General features: G+C 40.6%; 1 protein-coding gene across 9 annotated transcripts in view; it reads right to left on the bottom strand.

Annotated features, from left to right (window-relative positions):
- Positions 1–1,203: 1,203 nt before the first annotated feature.
- LOC127670388 (zinc finger protein 431-like) overlaps positions 1,204–23,645 on the bottom strand; it is a 553,459-nt gene continuing 531,017 nt past the window's right edge. For 6 of the 9 annotated variants that reach the window (XM_052164763.1, XM_052164770.1, XM_052164779.1 and 3 more), the window contains 2 exons: positions 7,165–7,281; positions 1,204–3,667 (listed from right to left, as the gene is read on the bottom strand). In XM_052164763.1, the coding sequence (XP_052020723.1) occupies positions 2,374–3,667; positions 7,165–7,281 (1,411 nt within the window). In that variant the 3' untranslated portion in view covers positions 1,204–2,373. Of the gene's footprint in view, positions 3,668–7,164; positions 7,282–8,013; positions 8,098–8,854; positions 8,914–9,119; positions 9,247–23,645 lie in introns of all 9 variants that reach the window. The other 3 variants (XM_052164806.1, XM_052164814.1, XM_052164745.1) reach the window with 2 other exon arrangements.

The raw sequence follows: 23,645 nt of genomic DNA, 5'->3' as shown, positions 1-23,645 counted from the left end.
TTCCCCTTTTCTGGCTCCCCACTCCCCGAAAGTCCCATTAGCCATTTTCCCTACCCCTTTCTCCCCATCCGACCCTTCCCACTTCCCTGTTCTGGTATTCCCCTATACTGCTGCACCGAATCTTTCCAGAACCAGGGGCCACTCCTCCGTTCCTCTTGGACATCAATTAATATGTGGATTATATCTTGGGTATTCCACATTTCTAGGCTAATATCCATTTTATCAGTGAGTGCATACCAAGATTGATCTTTTGAGACTGTGTTGCCTCACCTAGTATGATGTTCTCCAGATCCATCCATTTGTCTAAGAATTTCATGAATTCATTGTTTCTGATGGCTAAATAGTATTACATTGTGTAAATATACCACATTTTTTTAATCCATTCCTCCAGTGAGGGACAACTGGGTTCTTTCCAGTTTCTAGCTATTACAAACAGGCTGCTATGAAGATAGTGGAGCATGTGTCCTTATTGCATGCTGGGGAATCCTCTGGGTATATGCCCAGGGGTGCTATAGCAGGGTCCTCCAGAAATGTCATGCCCAGATCTCTGAAGAACCGCCAGACGGATTTCCAAAGTGGTTGTACCATCTTACAGTAACTATGGCAGATATGACAACTGACAAAGAAAAACACATGAACATTTTCCCTGTTTTAAATCACTTTATTAACACTTTTTTATTCTAGTTTATGTTTATGACTACTTTGCCTATATGGATGTCCTTGCCACATACATGCCTGGAGTTTATGGGAATGATGAGCATCCATGTGAAGGCTGGGTATCAGATTGTGGTCCTTTATTAGAACAAGTGCTCTTTGCCATTGAGGCAACTCACATGCCATGAAAAATCCTTTTATTTTGTTGTGACGTTTTAATGGCAACAAACTCATTTCTTCAAATTATTTTGTCTACCAAGGCTGAACTCGCATTCATAGTGATCTGCCTGCCTGCTGAGATTATAGTAATGTACCAGCATGCCTAGCATCAAATTTTATACATCTGTATTTAGACTTGTACAGATGTCAGTGCAATGCCTTCAGATGCCAGAAGAGGGAATCAGGATCCCCTGGATTTGAGGGTTTCTGGTAGTTTAGAGAAACGAACCAAATGTTGGGGTGGTAGGAACTCAATCAGGGTCTTCTCAAGGAACAGCAAGGGCTCTTAGCTACTAAGCTCTCACCATGCCTCAGACATGAAATAAGCAGCAAGTCATTATGTTTGCTGTCAACTGAGATACCCAAATTTGGGACTCATGAACTACAGGACCATTTCACTCTGATACACACAGGCCTGTGGGCTAAGCAGACTTCAAAGTTTCTTACATCACCAAGGATATTATCACCATAGTAGCTAAGTGTTGACAGTTCCACTGCGCCAAGGAAAAGAATTGTAGGCACGATTTTTTCATATAGATTTCCTACTATGTTCAACCTATTTGACTTGAGTGATGGTCATTGTGCTTAACCCAGAGGGAACCAGTTACATTCATTTAAGAATTTTTGAAGATGGGCGGTGGTGGCACATGCCTGTAATCCCAGCACTCTGCCATGCAGAGGCAGGCGGATTTCTGAGTTTAAGGCCAGCCTGGTCTACAGAGTGAGCTCCAGGACAGGCAGGACTATACAGAGAAATCTTGTTTTGAAAAAAAAAAATATATATATATATAAAAGAAAAAAAAGAACCTTTAAATATTGGATTTCAGTATAACAAGGCTCTCATATATGTATATGTACATATAAATATATATATATTTACATATTTAACATGGACTATAATATGTAAAGGCTTTCCCACATTGCTTATATTCACAGGGTTTCTCTTCAGTATGTGTTCTCTGAAGTATTCTCTCCAGCATTATTTTTTGTGAATCTGGAGATAACAGTGACATGCAAAGACTTCCATATTGAATACCTTCGTAGTGTTTCTCTCCAGTATGAATGGTTTTATGCCTTTGTCACATTGTTCACCTCCATAAGGTTTCTTTCTAGTATGTGTTCTTTTATTCAAAGATGATCGTGTTATGAAAAGGGTTTCCCACATTGATTACATTCATAGTGTTTCTCACCAATGTTTTCTTTCATGTATTCAGAGATAATTATGTTGTGAAATGGATTTATCACTTTTACCATACTTGTACGATTTATCTCTAATATATGTTCTTTTCCACATGAGATCACTATGATGTCCAAAAACCTTACTACATTTCTTATGTTCATATGGTTTCTGTACAGTATGAGTATTTTCATAGTGATGAAGTCTAGAGAAATATGCAAAGATGTTACCATGCTAAATACCTTCATAGGGTTCCTCTCCCAGATTGATTATGTTTCAGTAGATTATTTTGATTTTCAAAGGCTTTACCACAGTGATTACATTCATAGGGCATCTTCAGTATGAAACTTTTTATGGTTTTGGAGCTGATGGTGAAGTGTGTAAGCTTTAAAAGATTGATTACATTCATAAGGTTTCTCTCCAGTATGTGTTCTTTTATGCACACACAAAGCAGAGTGATATGAAAAGGCTTTACCACACTGATTACATTCATAAGGTTTATCTCCACTATGTGTTCTTTTATGCGATTGGAGACTACTGCTTTGTGCAAAGGCTTTATCACATTGATTGCATTTGTAGGGTTTCTCTCCACTATGTGTTCTTTTATGTAGTTGGAGACTAGAACGTTGTGCAAATGTTTTATCACATTGATTACATTTGTAAGGTTTCTCTCCAGTATGAATTCTTTCATGAGATTGAAGATGACTGTGAGATGCAAATGATTTGCTGCACTGATTACATTTATAAGGTTTCTCTCCAGTATGTGTTCTTTCATGTATTCGGAGATGACTCTGTTGTGTATAGGCTTTATCACATTGATTACACTTGAATGGTTTCTCACCTGTATGCATTACTTTATGTGTTTGGAGATGAGATCTTTGTGCAAAGGTTTTACCACATTGATTACATACATAAGGTTTCTCTCCAGTATGTGTTCTCTTATGCAAGACCAAATAAGACTGGTATGAAAAGGCTTTATCACACTGGTTACATTCATAGGGTTTCTCTCCAGTATGCGTTCTTTTATGCCAACGCAAAGTAGATTGATGTGGAAAGGCTTTACCACATTGATTACATTCATAGGGTTTCTCTCCAGTATGTGTTCTGTTATGCAAGCGCAAAGTATTGCGATGTGCAAAGGCTTTACCACACTGATTACATTCATAGGGTTTCTCTCCAGTATGTCTTCTCTCATGTATTCGAAGTTTACTGGGTTCTGTAAAGGCTTTACCACACTGATTACATTCATAGGGTTTCTGTCCAGTATGTGTTCTCTCATGTACTTGAAGGTTACTGGGTTGTGAAAAGGCTTTACCACCCTGATTACATTTGTAGGGTTTCCATCTAGTATGTGATCTCTTATGTACTCGAAGTTTACTGGGTTGTGAAAAGGCTTTATCACATTGATTACATTTGTAGGTTTTCCCTCCAGTATCTGGTCTTTTATGTATTTGGAGACTATTATGACATGCAAGGACTTCACTATGTTGAAAACCTTCAGAGGATTTCTCTTGACTTTGAATTCTTTCATGGTTTTGAAGATGACTCTGACATATGAAGGCTTTATCACATTGTGTATATTCATAAGGTTTCTCCCCAACAGGATTTCTTGCATGCCTGCAATGATAATAGGGACATGGAAGAGTTTGATCACATTCATTACACTGATGAATCTTTTTTTATCTGCATGAATTTATTTTACAATTTGGTCTAACTGTAAGGTAGAATCAGATTGCGAGGTTTTAATCACATTGCTTATAATCTTGGTGTTCCCCTTTATTGTGGGGTGTTTCGCAGCATTAAAGACAGCTGTGATTGTGAAGACATTTATTAAATGGCTCACGTTAATAGCATAATTTCTCTACTTGAAGTTTTCCAGATATTTGAAGAAAACTGCAAGAATTCACAAATATACCACTCTAATTATATCCATAAATTTTCTTACACTGTGAGTCATACTGTTAGTACCGAGACCTGTGATGTCATATAGGCCACAATTAGCACAGTGCAACTATGGGTCTGTTGCCAAGGCAACAGTCGCCAGATACCCAGAATTCAATGGCCCAACATTACCTGTAATTTACTGGATTACCCATATATAATTGGTTAGCGTTTCTCCTCCCCTCTCTTTCTTCTCCTCCTTCTTCCCACCCACTACACATTTTCCTCATCTTATATAAAGCCCCACATGGAACTGTTTGGCCTGGTGTGACCTCCTGCGCAAACAGACCAACTGCATGGAAAAACCAACATTTTGGCGTGCCCATCAGGAGATTCTGCCTGTAGTCACTATAGAGAGAAGAGTGTAGATACCTGCTCAGGCTTGCCTCAAGCAATGTTATACTCGAGTTATCAAGGTGAACCAGGTGTTCTCAGACTGCTCCGTTATGGAGCAAAGATGGTGTGTGTGTTGGGGGGAGGGGGAGGGGAGGGTCACTCCCTGCTGATTCTTTCTTAGGACACAGCCCCACGACCGACCAGCTTGCAGATAAACTGCCTATGTTCTCAGGTTCTGGACACAGGCAGACCCCTGGAGATTTGCACCCCCAGAGATCTTAAGCTTAGGATAATACAGTACCTAGTGAGGTTTTTCTGCCCTGGCAGGCCATGGGGAGTTGCTCCCTCTGCTGCTCTCCAGGCAGGACACAGGTCCCACAACCTATCAGCTGGGAGATGAACCACCTGTGTGCTCAGGTCCTGGGCATAGGCAGACCTCTGGCAGTTTGCACCCCCAAAGATCTTAAGCTCGGTGTGATACAGTACCAAGGGACGCTTTTCTGCCCTGGCAGGCAGCGAATATGGCTGCGGGGATTCCCTCCCTCTGCTGCTCTCCAGGCAGGACACAGGCTCCATGCCCGGCGGTCTGGCAGTTGAAGCACCTATATGCTCAGTTCCTGGGCGCAAGCAGATCTCTGGAGGTTTTCACCCCCAGAGATCTAAAGCTTGGGTGCTACAGTACCTAGTGACACTCTTCTGCCCCGGCAGGCATATGCCCATATGCCTACGGTCAAGCATGCCAAGTACCTCCTGTTCTTGGTGGACACCTTCTTGGGGTGAGTAGAAGCCTTTCCCACCAGTAACAAAAGGGCTCAGACAGTCTCTGATCTCCTCCTCCAAGAGATCATACCCGATTTGGTGTTCCAGCCTCCCTTCAGTCAGACAATGGTCCTGAATTTACTTCCCAGATCTCTCACAGTCTATCTAAGGCCTTAAACATCCCTTGGCATTTTCACATTCCCTACCATCCTCAATCTTCAGGTAAGGTAGAAAGAACTAACCGCTCTTTAAAAACCACTCTTGCTAACTGGTCACAGGAACTTCACCTTGACTGGGTAAAACTCCTACCTCTGGCTCTTTTCAGGCTACGAGCTCTCCCCAAGGGTGACCTCTTCTGATCTCACCCTTTGAACTTATGTATGGATGTCCAGTTTTAACTCCTGGTCTTTCACCTAAATGTTCTCCCCTCCCAGACCACCTACCCACCCCACTGCTTTGCCACCTTTGCTCTCTCCTATGAGACTTTGCTGACCACCATCTAACGCAGCCACAGACTGTCTCCTGTCCACTACCTGTCAACATTGGAGACCAAGTCCTCTTATCCCCTCCAGATCATCGGCCCTTACCCCTCTCTCCCAAATGGCAGGGCCCTTTTAAGGTGATTCTCATGACCCATATAGCTGCTAAACTCGAAGGATTCTCTCATTGGGTCCACCTGTCTCACCTCAAACCTTTCATCCCTCCACCTACAAATGACTCTTCTTCATACATGTCAGCCCTAACAGGACCATACTCTATTAAGCTCCAGGGGACATTGAGACCATCCACCTTGTCCCCAATTCCAGAACATGAGACTCAACTCTGGCAGCTGAGCTCAACCTCATTGGATTAGACATGGGTTTCTTCTCCTACCCTGCTGTTCTACGTTCCCATCCAGGGCAGTCCTTACATCTGGAGATTCAAGGTTCAAGAAATCACCACGGATAACAAACAGTCTTTCCAAATAGGGTCAAGAAACTGCTCCATAGACAGATGCCAGGAACCGCTCCAAATCACGATCATCCCTGTATGTGTTATCCCATCTAAGTATTATGATCTCTATACTTGCTTTCTCTTTGACCAGACAAAAGATTATTGTAAAAAACGACCAGAGGAATATGGGGGCTGCCCATGTTGGTATTGTCAGATACATATGCTAGGATCACTGGTCAATCATTTCTTCTATCAACACCACAAGACACTTTTCTACATACAAGACCCGTGGGATTCCAGGTGGGTGACAGGAGTTGTTGGTAAGCTCTATAGTAAAAACCAGCCCAGTTCCCCAGTAAGTAACATCCATATTCAGAGAAAATATATCTCAATTGCCCAACCACTAGATACTGGAAAAGTAGGGGAGATAATTAAACACTCCTCTGAGGTCCTTGATTCTTTGACAGCACCCTCATAAATGGCACTAACTCGTCATTTCGCCTGTTGCTTCAAACCTTAACCTCAGCATACCAGCTCCTTAATGTCACCAGGCCTGGTTACTTTAAGGATTGTTGGTTATATGTACCCCCGGGAATAGACTCAAAACTGTTACAGGTTCTCCAGTGATACTGCCAAATAACGTTTCTTCACCTTTTGTTAGCTGTCCTGACTCCGATGTCACCATGACTCTGTACCTTACCTCTGTCCCTCTCTTTGGCATGGCAAACCATTTTAAGACCTCTGGGACAGGTTCTGTAGGAGCACTAAGTTCCCTAGACTATACTAAAACCATAAGCTTTGATATATCATCTCTACCACAATGCCCTGCAATCCAGAACGTCAATTCTTTGTGGCACCCAGGTATACCATCGCCTCCCTGCCAGCTGATCAGGAGTTTGCACATTGGTGCTCCTTTTCCCTGAGCTGGGAGTAATCCAGGGAAATAAGCCCCTGCCAATCCCAGTTGTAGATATAGCTGCTTGACACGAGAGGGCAGTTCAGATCGTGCCACTCTTGGTCGCTACAGGAATAGCCATAGGTGTTGGTACTGGTGTGGCAGGAATAACAACTTCTCTGGCCCAATACAATACATCCACTTCCCAGTTTAAAAGCGATTTCCAGGGAATGACTGAAACTGTGCTTACTGTCCAGAAGCAGATCGATTCTTTGGCAGCCGTGGTGCTTCAGAACGGATGGGGCCTAGATGTCCTGACAGCTGAAGAAGGTGGTCTTTGCTTGTTTCTTCAAGAAGAATGCTGTTTCTATGACAACCAATCCGGGATAGTGAGAAACAAACTCCAGGAGGTTCAGTCAGACATAAAGAACTTCAGAGACCTCCAGCTCTGACATTTTCGGAAACGCTATATAGAAGTGGATACTCCCTTTTGTAACGCCTTTTCTAGTCATTTTCCTGGTGTTAATGTTTGCTCCCTGCCCCATTAATCTTGTTTCTGCATTCCTCCAACAGCAAATACAAAAAACTTCTAACCAAACTATTAATCAGTTTCTGTTACAGAATTATCAGCCGCTGCCCACAGAAGAGCTGCTGTCTACAGAGGTACCCGATGCCAACGTATACCAAGGAGACCCCGATGGTGAACATCAGCTACACCCCAAAATTGACAACGCCCCTAGAAAGTAGGAAGCAGTTTAAGAGACACGGTGCCCTCACTCCTCTTCACAATTGGGTCCTCCCTCTTCTTTTCCTTTTCTTTTTAATAACAGAAATGGTGGGATGTTAGTATGGAGACCTGTGACATCATATAGGCGACAATTAGCACAGTGCAAGTACAGGCCTACTGCCATGGCAACAGCCGCCATATACCCATAATTCAATGGCCCACCTTTATCTGTAATTTACGTCATCACCCATATATAATTGGGTAGCGTTTCTCCTCTTTCTCTTTTTCTTTTCATTCTGTCGTTCCGCTGGCTACACTTTTCCCATCTTAAATAAAGCCCCATGTGGAACTGTTTGTCCTGGTGTGACCTACTCATTGCAGCTCGCATCTCCACCACATCCTCCCGGCCCATGAGGCAGGCAAACAGATGACCTACATGGCATGTAGGCAGACAAACTGCATGGAAAAACCAACACATACAATATTTGAAAAGTGAAGCACAAACAGAATTTCCATAGTCCTAAGGCTCATAGTGATTTTCTGTAGTGTATGTTTGTAGTTGTATTCCAAATGAAGTTGAAAAACTAAGTGATTACAAACTTGTATGACATTCAGAAAGTCTCCTCAAAGTGGGGACTAGCAGATACCATCTAATATGTCTAGGAAAGAGAGATACTCTGCATCTCAATATCCCTATGCTCATATGGCCTGTATCCATTATGACATATGATATACCTATTAGAAGAATAACAAATAAAGGATTCCACCTTGCATTCACAAAGATTGACATTTTGTTCCTCATAGACATGAAGTGTAGGGTACGGATTAAGGTTTTTCCACAACAACATTCTTGAATCTCATAAACTTCCTCTCTTACTAAACTTAGCAAATTTAAGACAAGTATATGAAAATCAACAGTTTTACTATGGACTATTTGCTAATTAGAAGATTTTGGACATAGTCATATGAAAGTACATGAAATGGCAGTTCTATAGTGTAGCTGTAATGGTGACATGATTCAAATAGTTATATCTGTTAAGATATACTGTCATAGAGTAATGCCTTACAAGAACATAGCAGCTGCCTGGCATCGAGGTATGTGGCTTGTGAGAATTTAATAGTCAACATAAACTGTTGCTGATCTTTAAAATTTTGAGAACACATCAAATTTTCTTCAGAAGCACATTCAAATCAGGTTTCACAAAAAAATTACCTTATATGTCTTCTATCACTTTGACTATTCTTCAATATTATGGTCTTCCCAATTGTATCCTAAAATGTAGTACCAGGAAATGTATGATACATTGGAAATTAGTCAATTAGCCATTATCTACAATGAATCTTAGAACCATGCCTGTTTCTTATTCTTCCTCATTCTCATTCAAGATTACAGAGGAGCATCAATAACAAAGAAACAGCTGCCTCCCCACCCACCCCCCGTCCCTTATTTTTAAACTCAAAGGAAAATTCAGTTTTACCTATAGCAATGAAGTTCCTGTATGTGTCAATCATCACATCTTTGTAAAGTCTCTTCTGAGATGCATCCAGCAAGGACCACTCCTCCCGAGTGAAGTGTACATGCACCTCATCATAGGTCAATGCATCCTAACGTGTACGAGAGAAAGCATGATTGTGATAACACTGTAATGAATACTTCATTGACAATATATTCATATAATTCTGGTGCTTCCAAAACTTAGCCCCTGACAGAGAAATCCTACTATAATCATGAAATCATTTTAGAAGAAATCCAAACTATGAGGTTCACCTGGAATTGCTGTGCCCTTTGAATAGCACATAGCCTAGCAAAAGAAATGCCAATTAACAGACCGAGAAAGGCAGAAATGGGGGTGGGGGGGGAGGACATATTAACACCACAGAGAAACCAATATAAAGAGTTACAAACTGACTCAGTCAGGTGGAGAAGGCGGAGTTGCCATCTTTGTCCCCAGCCAGAGGAAACAGGCAACCCCAGGTACTGAGCTAGCCCAAGTGTAAGACCTCTGGGAAGCTGTGAGCCGCAGCCTGCACCTAGGAACTGGGAGAGCAGCAGTTCCTCCCTGGGGCAGCAAGGCTCCGGTACTCAGGCGGAGAAGGCAGAGTTGCCAACTTTGTCCCCAGCCAGACGAGACAGGCGACCCCAGGCACTGAGCTAGCCCGAGTGTAAGACCTCTGGGGATGCGGACAACCAAGCTGTGGGCTGCTGCCTGCACCCAGGAACTGGGAGAACAATGGTTCGTCTGTGTGCCAGTCAGGCATGTGGCCGGTGCCCTGCGGGCTCCCCGCTGCCATCTTCTCTCTCTGACAGAGCAGACGGGCAGTACCAGGTTCAGTCCACAGAGACAACCCAAGCATAACATTGCTTGGGGCAGGACACACCAGGGCTCCAACAGCACCCAAGAGGATGGCAGCACATCAGCAATCTGTGCCAGGGGAAGCCCAGACGTCCAGTGTTGTAGAAATAGCCTTATAGGCTCAAAGGAGGTTGATGCGCCAGCCAGTGATTAGACCAATTAACACCAGTAAGAACTAGATGGCAAAAGGCAAATGTAGGAACGATACTAACAGAAATCAAGGCAATATGGCAGCATCTGAATCCAATTCTCACTTAACAGCAAGTCCTGGATATCAGAATACACCAGAAAAACAAGATTTGGATTTAAAAGCACTGGTCATGATGCTGTTACAGGAACACATGAAGGACATAAATAAATCTATTAGAGAAATTCAGGAGGAAATGGATCAAAAGATAGAAGCCCTTATAAGGGAAAGACAAAAATCATTAAAAGAAAGCCAAGAGAATACAGGTCAAAAGATAGAAGCCAATAAGGAGGAAACACAATCATTTAAAGAAATACAGGAGAATCTCCAGGTCCTGCAAGAGGCAAGAGGGGCTTCCGGACGGCCAGCGGAGAGAAGTCGGTGTGCTCCGGTGAGTCCAGCGGGCCCCAGCAGGAGCCTTCAGGTGCCTGCATTGGGATCTGAACAGCCTGGGCCACAGCACTCGGTCTCCAGAAAGTGCAGGAGACCTGGTGTGCACCCAGAGGCAGTCTGGGAGCTCACAGCACAGCTTGCTCCTGTACCACAGAGCTTACGCTCCAGTCCGGAGGCCTCTGGCGGTAGCCCTCAGACCTCTCCACTTCCAGATCCAGATCAGCCTGGGCAGCAACACCACATCTCCAGGTCCTACAAGAGGCAAGAGGGGCTTCCGAGCGGCCAGCGGGGAGAAGTCAGTGTGCTCTGGTGAATCCAGCGGGCCCCAGGGGGAGCCTTCAGGTGTCTGCTTCAGGATCTGAACACCCTGACTACAGGCAGTGCAGGAGGTAAGTTGTGCACCAGAGGCCACCTGGGAAGGGGCAGTTTGCACTGGTGAGTCCAGCATTGACAAGACCAACTAACACCAGTGAGAAGTAGATGGCAAAAGGCAAACGCAGGAACGTCACTAACAGAAATCAAGGCAATATGGCAGCATCTGAACCCAATTCTCCTTTACCAGCATGTCCTGGATACCCCATCCATCACACCAGTAAATCAAGATTTGGATTTAAAATCACTGGTCATGTTGCTGGTACAGGAACACATGAAGGACATGCTTAAAGATATTCAGGAGAAAATGGATCAAAAGTTAGAAGCCCTTGCAAGGGAAACACAAAAATCACTGAAAGAAATTCAGGAGAAGACAAAAGCCAATAAGGAGGAAATGCAAAAATCACTTAAAGAAATACAGGAGAACTTTGGTCAACAGGCTGAGGTCATGAAGGAGGAAACACAAAAATCTCCTAAAGAATTACAGGAAAACACAAACAAGCAAGTGAAGGAGCTAAAACAACTAATAAAACTCAAAGGGAGACAACTTTGGAGATAGAAAACCTTGGAAAGAAATCAGGGGACATAGATGCAAATATCAACAACAGAATACAAGAGATAGAAGAAAGAATCTCAGATGCTGAAGATACCATAGAAACCATGGACTCAACACTTAAAGAAAATGCAAAATGCAAAAAGCTTGTAACCCAAAACATCCAGGAAATCCAGGACACAATGAGAAGGCCAAACCTAAGAATTATAGGCATAGATGAGAGTGAAGATTTACATATTAATGGCCCAGTAAATATCCTCAATAAAATTATGGAAGAAAACTTCCCTAACCTAAAGAGAGAGATACCCATGAATATACAAGAAGCCTACAGAACTCCAAATAGACTAGACCAGAATAGAAATACCTCCCGTCACATAATAATCAAAACCCCAAATGTACTAAACAAAGAAAGAATATTAAAGGCAGTAAGAGAAAAAGGCCAAGTAACATAAAAAGGAAGACCTATCAGAATCACACCAGACTTCTCACCAGAGACTATGAAAGCTAGAAGATCCTGGGAAGATCTCATGCAGACTCTAAGAGAACACAAATGCCAGCCAAAACTACTATACCCAGCAAAACTCTCAATCACCATAGATGGAGAAACTAAGATATTCTATGACAAAACCAAGTTTACCCAATATCTATCCACAAACCCAGCCCTACAAAGGATAATAGGAGGAAAACAGCAATACAAGGAGGGAAACTTCACCCTGGAAAAAGCAAGATAGTAAACTTCTTTCATCAAACCCAAAAGAAGTTAACCAATCAAATTTAAAAAATAACGTCAAAAATGACAGGAAGTAACAATCACTATTCCTTAATATCACTTAACATCAATGGACTCAATGCCCGAATAAAAAGACATAGACTAACTGACTGGATACATAAACAGGACCCTACATTTTGCTGCTTACAGGAAACACACCTAAGGGTCAAAGACAAACACTACCTTAGAGTAAAAGGCTGGAAGACAATTTTACAAGTAAATGGTTTCAGGAAACAAGTTGGAGTAGCCATTTTAATATCAGATGAAATTGACTTTCAACCTAAAGTCATCAAAAGAGACTCTGAGGGACACTTCTTGCTGGTCAAAGGAAAAATACAACAAGAAGAACTCTTAATCCTGAACATCTATGCTCCAAATGCAAGGGCACCCTCTTTCGTACAAGAAACTTTATTAAAGCTCAAAGCACACATTGAACCTAACACAATAATTGTGGGTGACTTCAACGCTGCACTTTCCTCAATGGACCGATCAGGAAAACAGAAACTAAACAGGGACACAATGAAACTAATTGAAGCTTTGGACCAATTAGATTTAACAGATATATATAGAACATTCTATCCTAAAGCAAAAGAATATACCTTTTTCTCAGCACCTCATGGTACCTTCTCCAAAATCGACCATATAATTGGTCACAAGACAGACCTCAACAAATATAAGAAGATCGAACTAATCCCATGCCTTCTATCAGATCACTATGGAGTAAAAGTGGTCTTCAATAGCAACAGAAACAACAGAAAACCCACATACACGTGGAAACTGAACAATATTCTACTCAATGATACCTTGGTCAAGGAAGAAATAAAGAAAGAAATTAAAGACATTTTAGAACACAATGAAAATGAAGACACAACATACCCAAATCTATGGGACACAATGAAAGCAGTGCTAAGAGGAAAACTCATAGCCCTGAGTGCCTCCAAAAAGAAAATGGAGAGAGCATACATTACCTACCAGCTTAATGACACACCTGAAAGCCCTGGAACAAAAAGAAGCTATTTCACCCAGGAGGAGTAGAAGGCAGGAAATCATCAAACTCAGGGCCGAAATCAATCAAGTAGAAACACAGAGAACCATACAAAGAATCAACGAAACCAGGAGCTGGTTCTTTGAGAAAATCAACAAGATAGATAAACCCTTAGCCAGACTGACCAAAGGGCATAGAGAAAGTATCCAAATTAACAAACTTAAAAATGAAAAGGGAGATATAACAAAGGAAACTGAGGAAATCCAAAAAATCATCAGATCCTGCTACAAGAGCCTGTACTCAACACAACGGGAGAATCTGGAGGAAATGGACAATTTCCTTGACAGATACCAAATACCAAAATTAAATCAGGACCAAATAGATCATCTAAACAGTCCCATAATGCCTAAAGAAATAGGAGTCATAGAAAGTCTTCCAACCAAAAAAAAGCACAGGACCAGATGGTTTCAGTGTAGAATTCTATCAGACCTTCAAAGAAGAGTTAACACCAATACTCTTCAAACTATTCCACAAAATAGAAACAGAAGGAACCCTACCCAACTCCTTCTAGGAAGCCACAATTACGCTGATACCAAAACCACACAAAGATCCAACAAAGAAAGATAACTTCAGACCAATTTCCCTTATGAACATCGAAGCAAAAATACTCAATAACATTCTTGCCAACCGAATCCAAGAACACATCAAAACGATCATCCACCATGATCAAGTAGGCTCTATCCCAGGAATGCAGGGTTGGTTCAATATGCAGAAATCCATCAATGCAATCCACTACATAAACAAACTCAAAGAAAAAAACCACAAGGTCATTTCATTGGATGCTGAAAAAGCATTTGACAAAATTCAGCATCCTTTCATGCTGAAAGTCTTGGAAAGAACAGGAATTCAAGGCCCATACCTAAACATAGTAAAAGCAATATACAGCAAACCGGTAGCCAGCATCAAACTAAATGGAGAGAAACTTGAAGCAATCCCACTAAAATCAGGGACTAGACAGGGCTGCCCCCTCTCTCCTTATCTTTTCAATATTGTACTTGAGGTACTAGCTCGGGCAATTCGACAACATAAGGAGGTCAAAGGGATACAAATTGGAAAGGAAGAAGTCAAACTATCATTATTTGCAGATGACATGATAGTCTACCTAAGTGACCAAAAAAACTCCACTAGAGAACTCCTACAGCTGATAAACAACTTCAGCAAAGTGGCATGTTATAAAATCAACTCAAGCAAATCAGTGGCCTTCCTATACTCAAAGGATAAGCAGGCTGAGAAAGAAATTAGGGAAATAACCCCCTTCACAATAGCCACAAACAGTATAAAGTATCTTGGGGTGACTCTTACCAAACATGTGAAAGATCTATATGACAAGAACTTCAAAACTCTGAAGAAGGAAATGGAAGAAGACCTCAAAAAAAAATGGGAAAACCTCCCATGCTCATGGATTGGTAGAATCAATATAGTTAAAATGGCCATTTTGCCAAAAGCAATATACAGATTCAATGCAATACCCATCAAAATCCCAACTCAATTCTTCACAGAGTTAGAAAGAGCAATTATCAAATTCATCTGGAATAACAAAAAACCCAGGATAGCTAAAACTATTCTCAGCAACAAAAGAAAGTCTGGGGGAATCAGTATCCCTGTCCTCAAGCAGTACTACAGAGCAATAGTGTTAAAAACTGCATGGTGTTAGTACAGTGACAGGCAGGAGGATCAATGGAACAGGATTGAAGATCCAGAAATGAACCCACACACCTATGGCCACTTGATCCTCGACAAAGAGGCTGAAAACATCCAATGGAAAAAAGATAGTCTTTTCAACAAATGGTGCTGGTTCAACTGGAGGTCAGCATGCAGAAGAATGCGAATTGATCCATCCTTGTCTCCTTGTACTAAGCTCAAATCCAAATGGATCAAGAACCTCCACACAAAGCCAGACACTCTGAAGCTAATAGAAAAGGAACTGGCGAAGACCCTTGAGGACATCGGTACAGGGAGAAAGTTTCTGAACAGAACACCAACAGCGTATGCTCTAAGATCAAGAATTGACAAATGGGACCTTATAAAATTACAAAATTTCTGTAAGGCAAAGGACACCATCAAGAGGACAAATCGGCAACCAACAAATTGGGAAAAGATCTTCACCAATCCTACATCAGAGAGAGGGCTAATATCCAATATATATATAGAACTCAAGAAGTTAGACTCCAGAAAACCAAACAACCGTATTAAAAAATAGGGTACAGAGTTAAACAAAGAATTCTCAACTAAAGAACTTCGGATGGCGGAGAAGCATCTTAAAAAATGCTCAACTTCATTAGTCATTAGGAAAATGCAAATCAAAACAACCCTGAGATTTTACCTTACACCAGTCTGAATGGCTAAGATTAAAAATTCAGGAGACAGCAAGTGTTGGAGAGGGTGTGGAGAAAGAGGAACACTCCTCCACTGCTGGTGGGGTTGCAAATTGGTACAACCACTCTGGAAATCAGTCTGGCGGTTCCTCTGAAAACTGGGCACCTCACTTCCAGAAGATCCTGCTATACCACTCCTGGGCAAATACCCAGAGGATTCCCCACCATGCAATAAGGATACATGCTCTACTGTTCATAGCAGCCCTATTTATAATTGCCAGAAGTTGGAAAGAACCCAGGTATCCCTCAACAGAAGAGTGGATGCAAAAAATGTGGTATATATACACAATGGAGTACTATTCAGCCATTAGAAACAATGAATTCATGAAATTCTTAGGCAAATGGATGGAGCTAGAGAGCATCATACTAAGTGAGGTAACCCTGACTCAAAAGATGAATCATGGTATGCACTCACTAATTAGTGGATATTAACCTAGAAAACTGGAATACCCAAAACATAATCCACACATCAAATGAGGTACAAGAAGAAAGGAAGAGTGGCCCCCGGTTCTGGAAAGACTCAGTGAAGCAGTATTCGGCAAAACCAGACCGGGGAAGTGGGAAGGGGTAGGTGGGAGGACAGGGGGAGAGAAGGGGGTTTGCGGGACTTTCAGGGAGTGGGGGGTTAGAAAAGGGGAAATCATTTGAAATGTAAATAAAAAATATATCGAATAAAAAAATAGTTATTAAAAAAAAAAAGAAGAAAGAAAACAAACCCAGGTCCTCTGCAAGAACAAATGCTCTTTTGTTTGTTTGTTTGTTTGTTTTTTGTTTCATTTTTTTATTCGGTGTATTCTTTATTTACAACAAAAAATGCTCTTAATGCTAAGCCACCTTTCTATTCTCTCTCTTCAAAAGTGTTTTGAGTGAGTGTTTGCTTATACTAGGATACAGAAAGTAAATTAATTCTATTTGAGTCATTTGGCTAGTACTGAGTGTCCTGTTAATCTACTATCTTAATTTCTTTTAAACTATTACAAAGGTATTTAAGCTTATATTGCAATAAAATGACCCTCCAGTTTATCTTTTATTAAAAACTCAAAATATATAAAGACAACCAAACAAAAACATATTTTTATGATGATAATTGTGAAAACTGTGTGTAGTGGCAATTCCTGGTTGTCACCTTGACTATATCTGGAATGAACTACAGTCCAGAATTGGAAGTCTCACCTGTGATCCTAATCTGGAGGCTGGGAGATATGAATTTCTGACCTCGATCTTAGTATGGAGATCTTGAGACATAGTGGCCATGAATCCCAGAAGATTAAGACAGGGAGATCTCTGAGTTCAATGTCATCTGAAACAAAGTAAGTCCTAGGTCCAGGTGTGGTGGCACATAGCTTTAATTTGGACCACACCTTCTGCTGGAGACCTACATAAAGACATTGGAAGAAAGAAGATTCACTCTTTCTCCTTCACCTGTTTGCCTTGTGGGACTGAGTAACTGCTAGATCCTTTGACTTCCATTCACAGCTGCTGCTGACCATTGTTGGGAGTTGGACTGCAGACTGTAAGTCATCAATAAATTCCCTTACTATATAGAAAAAAAAAATACAGGAGAACTTTGGTCAACAGGCAGAGATCATGAAAGAGGAAACACAAAAATCTCTTAAATAATTACAGGAAAACAGAAACAAGCAAGTGAAGGAGCTGAGCAAAACCATCCAAGATCTAAAACCAGAAGTAGAAACAACTAAGAAATCACAAAGGGAGACAACTTTGGAGATAGAAAACCTTGGGAAGAAATCAGGGGCCATCGATGCAACTATCAACAACAGAATACAAGAGATAGAAGAATGAATCTCAGATGCTGAAGATACCATAGAAACCATGGACTCAAAGTCAAAGAAAATGCAAAATGCAAAACGCTTGTAACCCAAAATATCCAGGACAATCCAGGAAATCCAGGACACAATGAGAAGGCCAAACCTAAGAATCATAGGCATAGATGAGAGTGAAGATTTAAAACTTAAAGGGCCAGCAAATATCTTCAATAAAATTATGGGAGAAAACATTTCTAAGCTAAAAAGAGAGATGCCCATGAATATACAAGAAGCCTACAGAACTCCAAACAGACTGGACCAGAACAGAAATACCTCCCATCACATAATAATCAAAACCCAAAATATACTAAACAAAGAAAGAATATTAAAGGCAGTAAGAGAAAAAGGGCAAGTAACATATAAAGGAAGACCTGTCAGAATTAGACCAGACTTCTCACCAGAGACCATGAAAGCTAGAAGATCCTGGGTGGAGCTCATGCAGACTATAAGAGAACACAAATGCCAGTCAAAACTACCATACCCAGCAAAACTCTCAATCACCATAGATAGGGAAACCAAGATATTCCATGACAAAATCAAGTGTAACCAATATCTTTCCACAAACCCAGCCCTACAAAGGATAGTAGCAGGAAAACATCAATACAAGGAAGGAAACTTCACCCTGGAAAAAGCAAGATAGTAACCTTCGTTCATCAACCCAAAAGAAGATAAACAATCAAATATAAAAAGCAACATCAAAAATGACAGGATAGCCTTTTCAACAAATGGTGCTGGTTCAACTGGAGGTCAGCATGCAGAAGAATGCGAATTGATCCATCCTTGTCTCCTGGTACTAAGCTCAAATCCAAATGGATCAAGGACCTCCACATAAAGCCAGACACTCTGAAGCTAATAGAAAAGAAACTGGGGAAGACCCTTGAGGACATCGGTACAGGGAGAAAGTTTCTGAACAGAACACCAATAGCGTATGCTCTAAGAGCAAGAATTGACAAATGGGACCTCATAAGGTTACAGAGTTTCTGTAAGGCAAAGGACACCGTCAAGAGGACAGATCGGCAACCAACAAATTGGGAAAAGATCTTCACCAATCCTACATCAGATAGAGGGCTAATATCCAATATATATAAAGAACTCAAGAAGTTAGACTCCAGAAAACCGAACAACCCTATTAAAAAATGGGGTACAGAGTTAAACAAAGAATTCTCACCTGAAGAACTTCGGATGGCGGAGAAGCATCTTAAAAAATGCTCCACTTCATTAGTCATTAGGGAAATGCAAATCAAAACAACCCTAAGATTTCATCTTACACCAGTCAGAATGGCTAAGATTAAAAATTCAGGAGACAGCAGGTGTTGGAGAGGGTGCGGAGAAAGAGGAACACTCCTCCACTGCTGGTGGGGTTGCAAATTGGTACAACCACTCTGGAAAGCAGTCTGGCGGTTCCTCCGAAAACTGGGCACCTCACTTCCAGAAGATCCTGCTATACCACTCCTGGGCATATACCCAGAGGATTCCCCACCATGTAATAAGGATACATGCTCTACTATGTTCATAGCAGCCCTATTTATAATTGCCAGATGCTGGAAAGAACCCAGGTATCCCTCAACAGAAGAGTGGATACAAAAAATGTGGTATATCTACACAATGGAGTACTATTCAGCCATTAGAAACAATGAATTCATGAAATTCTTAGGCAAATGGATGGAGCTAGAGAACATCATACTAAGTGAGGTAACCCAGACTCAAAAGGTGAATCATGGTATGCACTCACTAATAAGTGGTTATTAACCTAGAAAACTGGAATACCCAAAACATAATCCACACATCAAATGAGATACAAGAAGAAAGCAGGAGTGGTCCCTGGTTCTGGAAAGACTCAGTGAAACAGTATTTGGCAAAACCAGAACGGGGAACTGGGAAGGGGTGGGAGGGAGGACAGGGGAAGAGAAGGGGGCTTACGGGACTTTCGGGGAGTGGGGGGGGCTAGAAAAGGGGAAATCATTTGAAATGTAAATAAATTATATCAAATAAAAAAAAAAAGACAAAAAAAAAAAAAAATGACAGGAAGTAATAATCACTATTCCTTAATATCACTTAACATCAATGGACTTATCCCCCAATAAAAAGACATAGACTAACAGAATGGATATGTAAACAGGACCCTATAGGAAATACACCTTAGAGTCAAACACAAACACTATCTTAGAGTAAAAGGCTGGAAGACAATTTTATAAGCAAACGGTCTCAGGAAACAAGCAGGAGTAGCAACTCTAATTTCAGATAAAATTGACTTTCAACCTAAAGTCACCAAAAGAGACACTGAGGAACACTTTCTTGCTGGTCAAAGGAAAAATACACAAAGAAGAATTCTCAATCCTAAACATCTATGCTCCAAATGTAAAAGCACCCTCATTCATAAAAGAAACTTTACTAACGCTCAAAGTACATATTGCACCTAATGCAATAATTGTGGGTGACTTCAACACTCCACTCTCCTCAATGGACTGATCAGGAAAACAGAAACTAAACAGGGACACAGTGAAACTAATTGAAGCTTTGGACCAATTAGAGTTAACAGATTTATATATAACATTTCATCCTAAAGCAAAAGAATATACCTTTTTCTCAGCACCCCATGGGACCTTCTCAAAAATCGATCATATAATTGGTCTCAAGACAGACCTCAACAAATATAAGAAAATTGAAATAATCCCATGCCTCCTATCAGATCACTATGGAGTAAAAGTGGTCTTCAATAGCAACAAAATCAACAGAAAGCCGACATACACATGGAAACTGAACAATATTCAATGATACTTTGGTCAAGGAAGAAATACAGAAAGAAATCAAAGACTTTCTAGAATTTAATGAAAATGAAGACACAACATACCCAAATGTATAGGATACAATGAAAGCAGTGCTAAGAGGAAAACTCATAGCCCTAAGTGCCTCCAAAAAGAAAAAGAAGAGAGCATATACTAGCAGCTTAACAAAACACCTGAAAGCCCTGGAACAAAAATAAGCTGATTAACCCAGGAGGAGTAGAAGACAAGAAATCATCAAACTCAGGGCTAAAATCAATCAAGTAGAAACTAAGAGAACCATACAAAAAAATCAACAAAACCAGGACCTGGTTCTTTGAAAAAAAAAAATCAACAAAATAGATAAACCCTTTGCCAGATTAACCAATAGGCACAGAGACAGTATCCAGATTAACAAAATTAAAAATGAAAAGGGAGACATAACAACAGAATCAGAGGAAATTCAAAAATCATCAGATCCTACTACAAAAGCCTATACTCAACACAACTGGAGAATCTGGAGGAAATGGATAGTTTCCTGTACAGATATCAAACACCAAAATTAAATCAGGATCAAATAGATCATCTAAACAGTACCATAACCCCTAAAGAAATAAAAGGAGTCATAGAAAGTCTCCCAATCAAAAAAAGCACGGGACCAGATGGTTTTAGTGCAGAATTCTATCAGACCTTCAAAAAAGACCTAACACCAATACTCTGCAAACTTTTCCACAAAATAGAAACAGAAGGAACACTACCCAACTCATTCTACGAAGCCACAATTACGCTGATACCAAAACCATACAAAGATCCAACAAAAAAAGAGAACGTCAGGCCAATTTCCCTTATGAATGAATATCAATGCAAAAATACTAAATAAAATTCTTGCCTACCGAATCCAAGAACACATCAAAACGATCACCCACCATGATCAAGTAGGCTTCATCCCAGGGATGCAGGGATGGTTCAATATAAGGAAATCCATCAATGCAATCCACTACATAAACAAACTCAAAGTAAAAAACCACATGATCATTTCATTAGATGCTGAAAACGCATTTGACAAAATTCAGCATCCTTTCATGCTGAAAGTCTTGGAAAGAACAGGAATTCAAGATCCACACCTAAAAATAGTAAAAGCAATATACAGCAAACCGGTAGCCAACATCAAACAAAATAGAGAGACACTTGAAGCAATCCCACTAAAATCAGGGACTAGACAACGCTGCTCTCTCTCTACATATCTTTTCATTATAGTACTTGAAGTTCTCGCTAGAGCAATTAGACAACATAAGGAGGTCAAAGGGATACAAACTGGAAAGGAAGAAATCAAATTACCACTATTTGCAGATGATATGATAGTATAATTAAGTGACCCAAAAAACACCCCCAGAGAACTTCTATAGCTTATAAACAACGTCAGCAAAGTGTCTGGTTATAAAATCAACTCAAGCAAATCAGTAGGCATTATATACTCAAAGGATAAACAGGCTGAGAAAGAAGTTAGGGAAATGACACCGTTCACAATAGCCACAAACAATATAAAGTATCTTGGTGTGACTCTAACCAAACATATAAAAGATCTGTATGAGAAGAACTTTAGGTCTCTGAAGAAGGAAATGGAAGAAGACCTCAGAAAATGGAAAAACCTGGCATGCTCTTGGATTGGCAGGATTAATATAGTTAAAATGGCCATCTTTCCAAAAGCAATGTACAGATTCAATGCAATCTCCATCAAAATCCCAATTCAGTTCCTCTTAAGAGTTAGAAAAAGCAATTCTCAAATTCATCTGGAATAACAAAAAACACAGGATAGCTAAAACTATCCTTAACAGTAAAAGAGTTTCTGGGGGAATCAATATCCCAGACCTCAAGCAATAGTGTTAAAAACTGCATGGTATTGGCACAGAAACAGACAAGTGGACCAGTGGAAGAGAATTGAAGACCCAGAAATGAATCCACACACCTATGGTCACTTGATCTTCAACAAAGGAGCTGAAAACCTCCAGGGGAAAAAAGATAGCCTTTTCAACAAATGGTGCTGGTTCAACTGGAGGTCAGCATGCACAAGATTGCAAATTGATCCATTCTTATCTCCTTGTACTAAGCTCAACTCCAAGTGGATCAAGGACCTCCACATAAAACCTGACACACTGAAACTAATAGAAAAGAAACTGAGGAAGACCCTGGAGGACATGGGTACAGGGGAAAAATTCCTGAACAGAACACCAATAGCTTATGCTCTAAGATCAAGAATTGACAAATAGGACCTAATAAAATTACAAAGTTTCTATAAGGCAAAGGACACTGTCAAAAGGACAAAACAGCAACCAACAAACTGGGAAAAGATCTTTGCCAACCCTACATCCGATAAAGGGCTAATATCCAATATATACAAGGAACTCAAGAAGTTAACCCCAGGGAACCAAATAACCCTATTAAAAAATGGGGTACAGTACAGAACTAAACAAAGAATTTTCACCTGAAGAAATTCGGATGGCCAAGAAGCACCTTAAGAAATGCTCAACATCATTAGTCATTAGGGAAATGCAAATCCAAACAACCCTGAGGTTTCACCTCACACCAGTCACAATGGCTAAGGTTAAAAACTCAGGAGACAGCAGGTGTTGGCGAGGATGTGGAGAAAGAGGAACACTCCTCCACTGCTGGTGGAATTGTAAGATGGTACAAAACAGAACAGAAATTTCTCCCGTCTAATAATGATCAAAACACCAAATGTACTAAACAAAGAAAGAATTTTAGAAGCAGTAAGGGAAAAAGGTCAAGTACCATAAAAAGGCATACCTATCAGAATTACACCAGACTTCTCACCAGAAACTATAAAAACTAGAAGATCCTGGACAGACCCTAAAAGAACATAAATGCCAGTCCAGGCTAATATGCCCAGCAAAAATCTCAATTACCATAGACTGAGAAAACAAGATACTCCAAGACAAAACCAAATTCACACAATATCATTTGACAAACCCAGTTCTACAAAGGATAATGGGTAGAAAATACCAACACAAGGAGGGAAACTACACCATAGAAAAAGCACAAAGATAATATTTCAACAAACACAAAAGAAGATAGCCACACAAACATAATTCCACCTTTAACAACAAAAATAACAGGAAGCAAAAATCACTTATCCTTAATTTCTCTTAATATCAATGGACTCAATTCCATAAGAAAAAGACACAGACTAACACACTGGATAAGTAAACAGGATCCAATATTTTGCTGCATACAAGAAGCCCACCTCAGTGACAAAGACAATCACAACCCCAGAGTCAAAGGTTGGAAAACAATTTTCCAAACTACTGGTCCCAAGAAACAAGATCGAGTGGCCATTCTTATATGAGATA

The sequence above is a fragment of the Apodemus sylvaticus genome, chromosome 1, assembly GCF_947179515.1.
Source record: "Apodemus sylvaticus chromosome 1, mApoSyl1.1, whole genome shotgun sequence".
Lineage (NCBI taxonomy): Eukaryota > Metazoa > Chordata > Mammalia > Rodentia > Muridae > Apodemus > Apodemus sylvaticus.
This window is presented reverse-complemented; position numbering and strand designations above follow the sequence as displayed.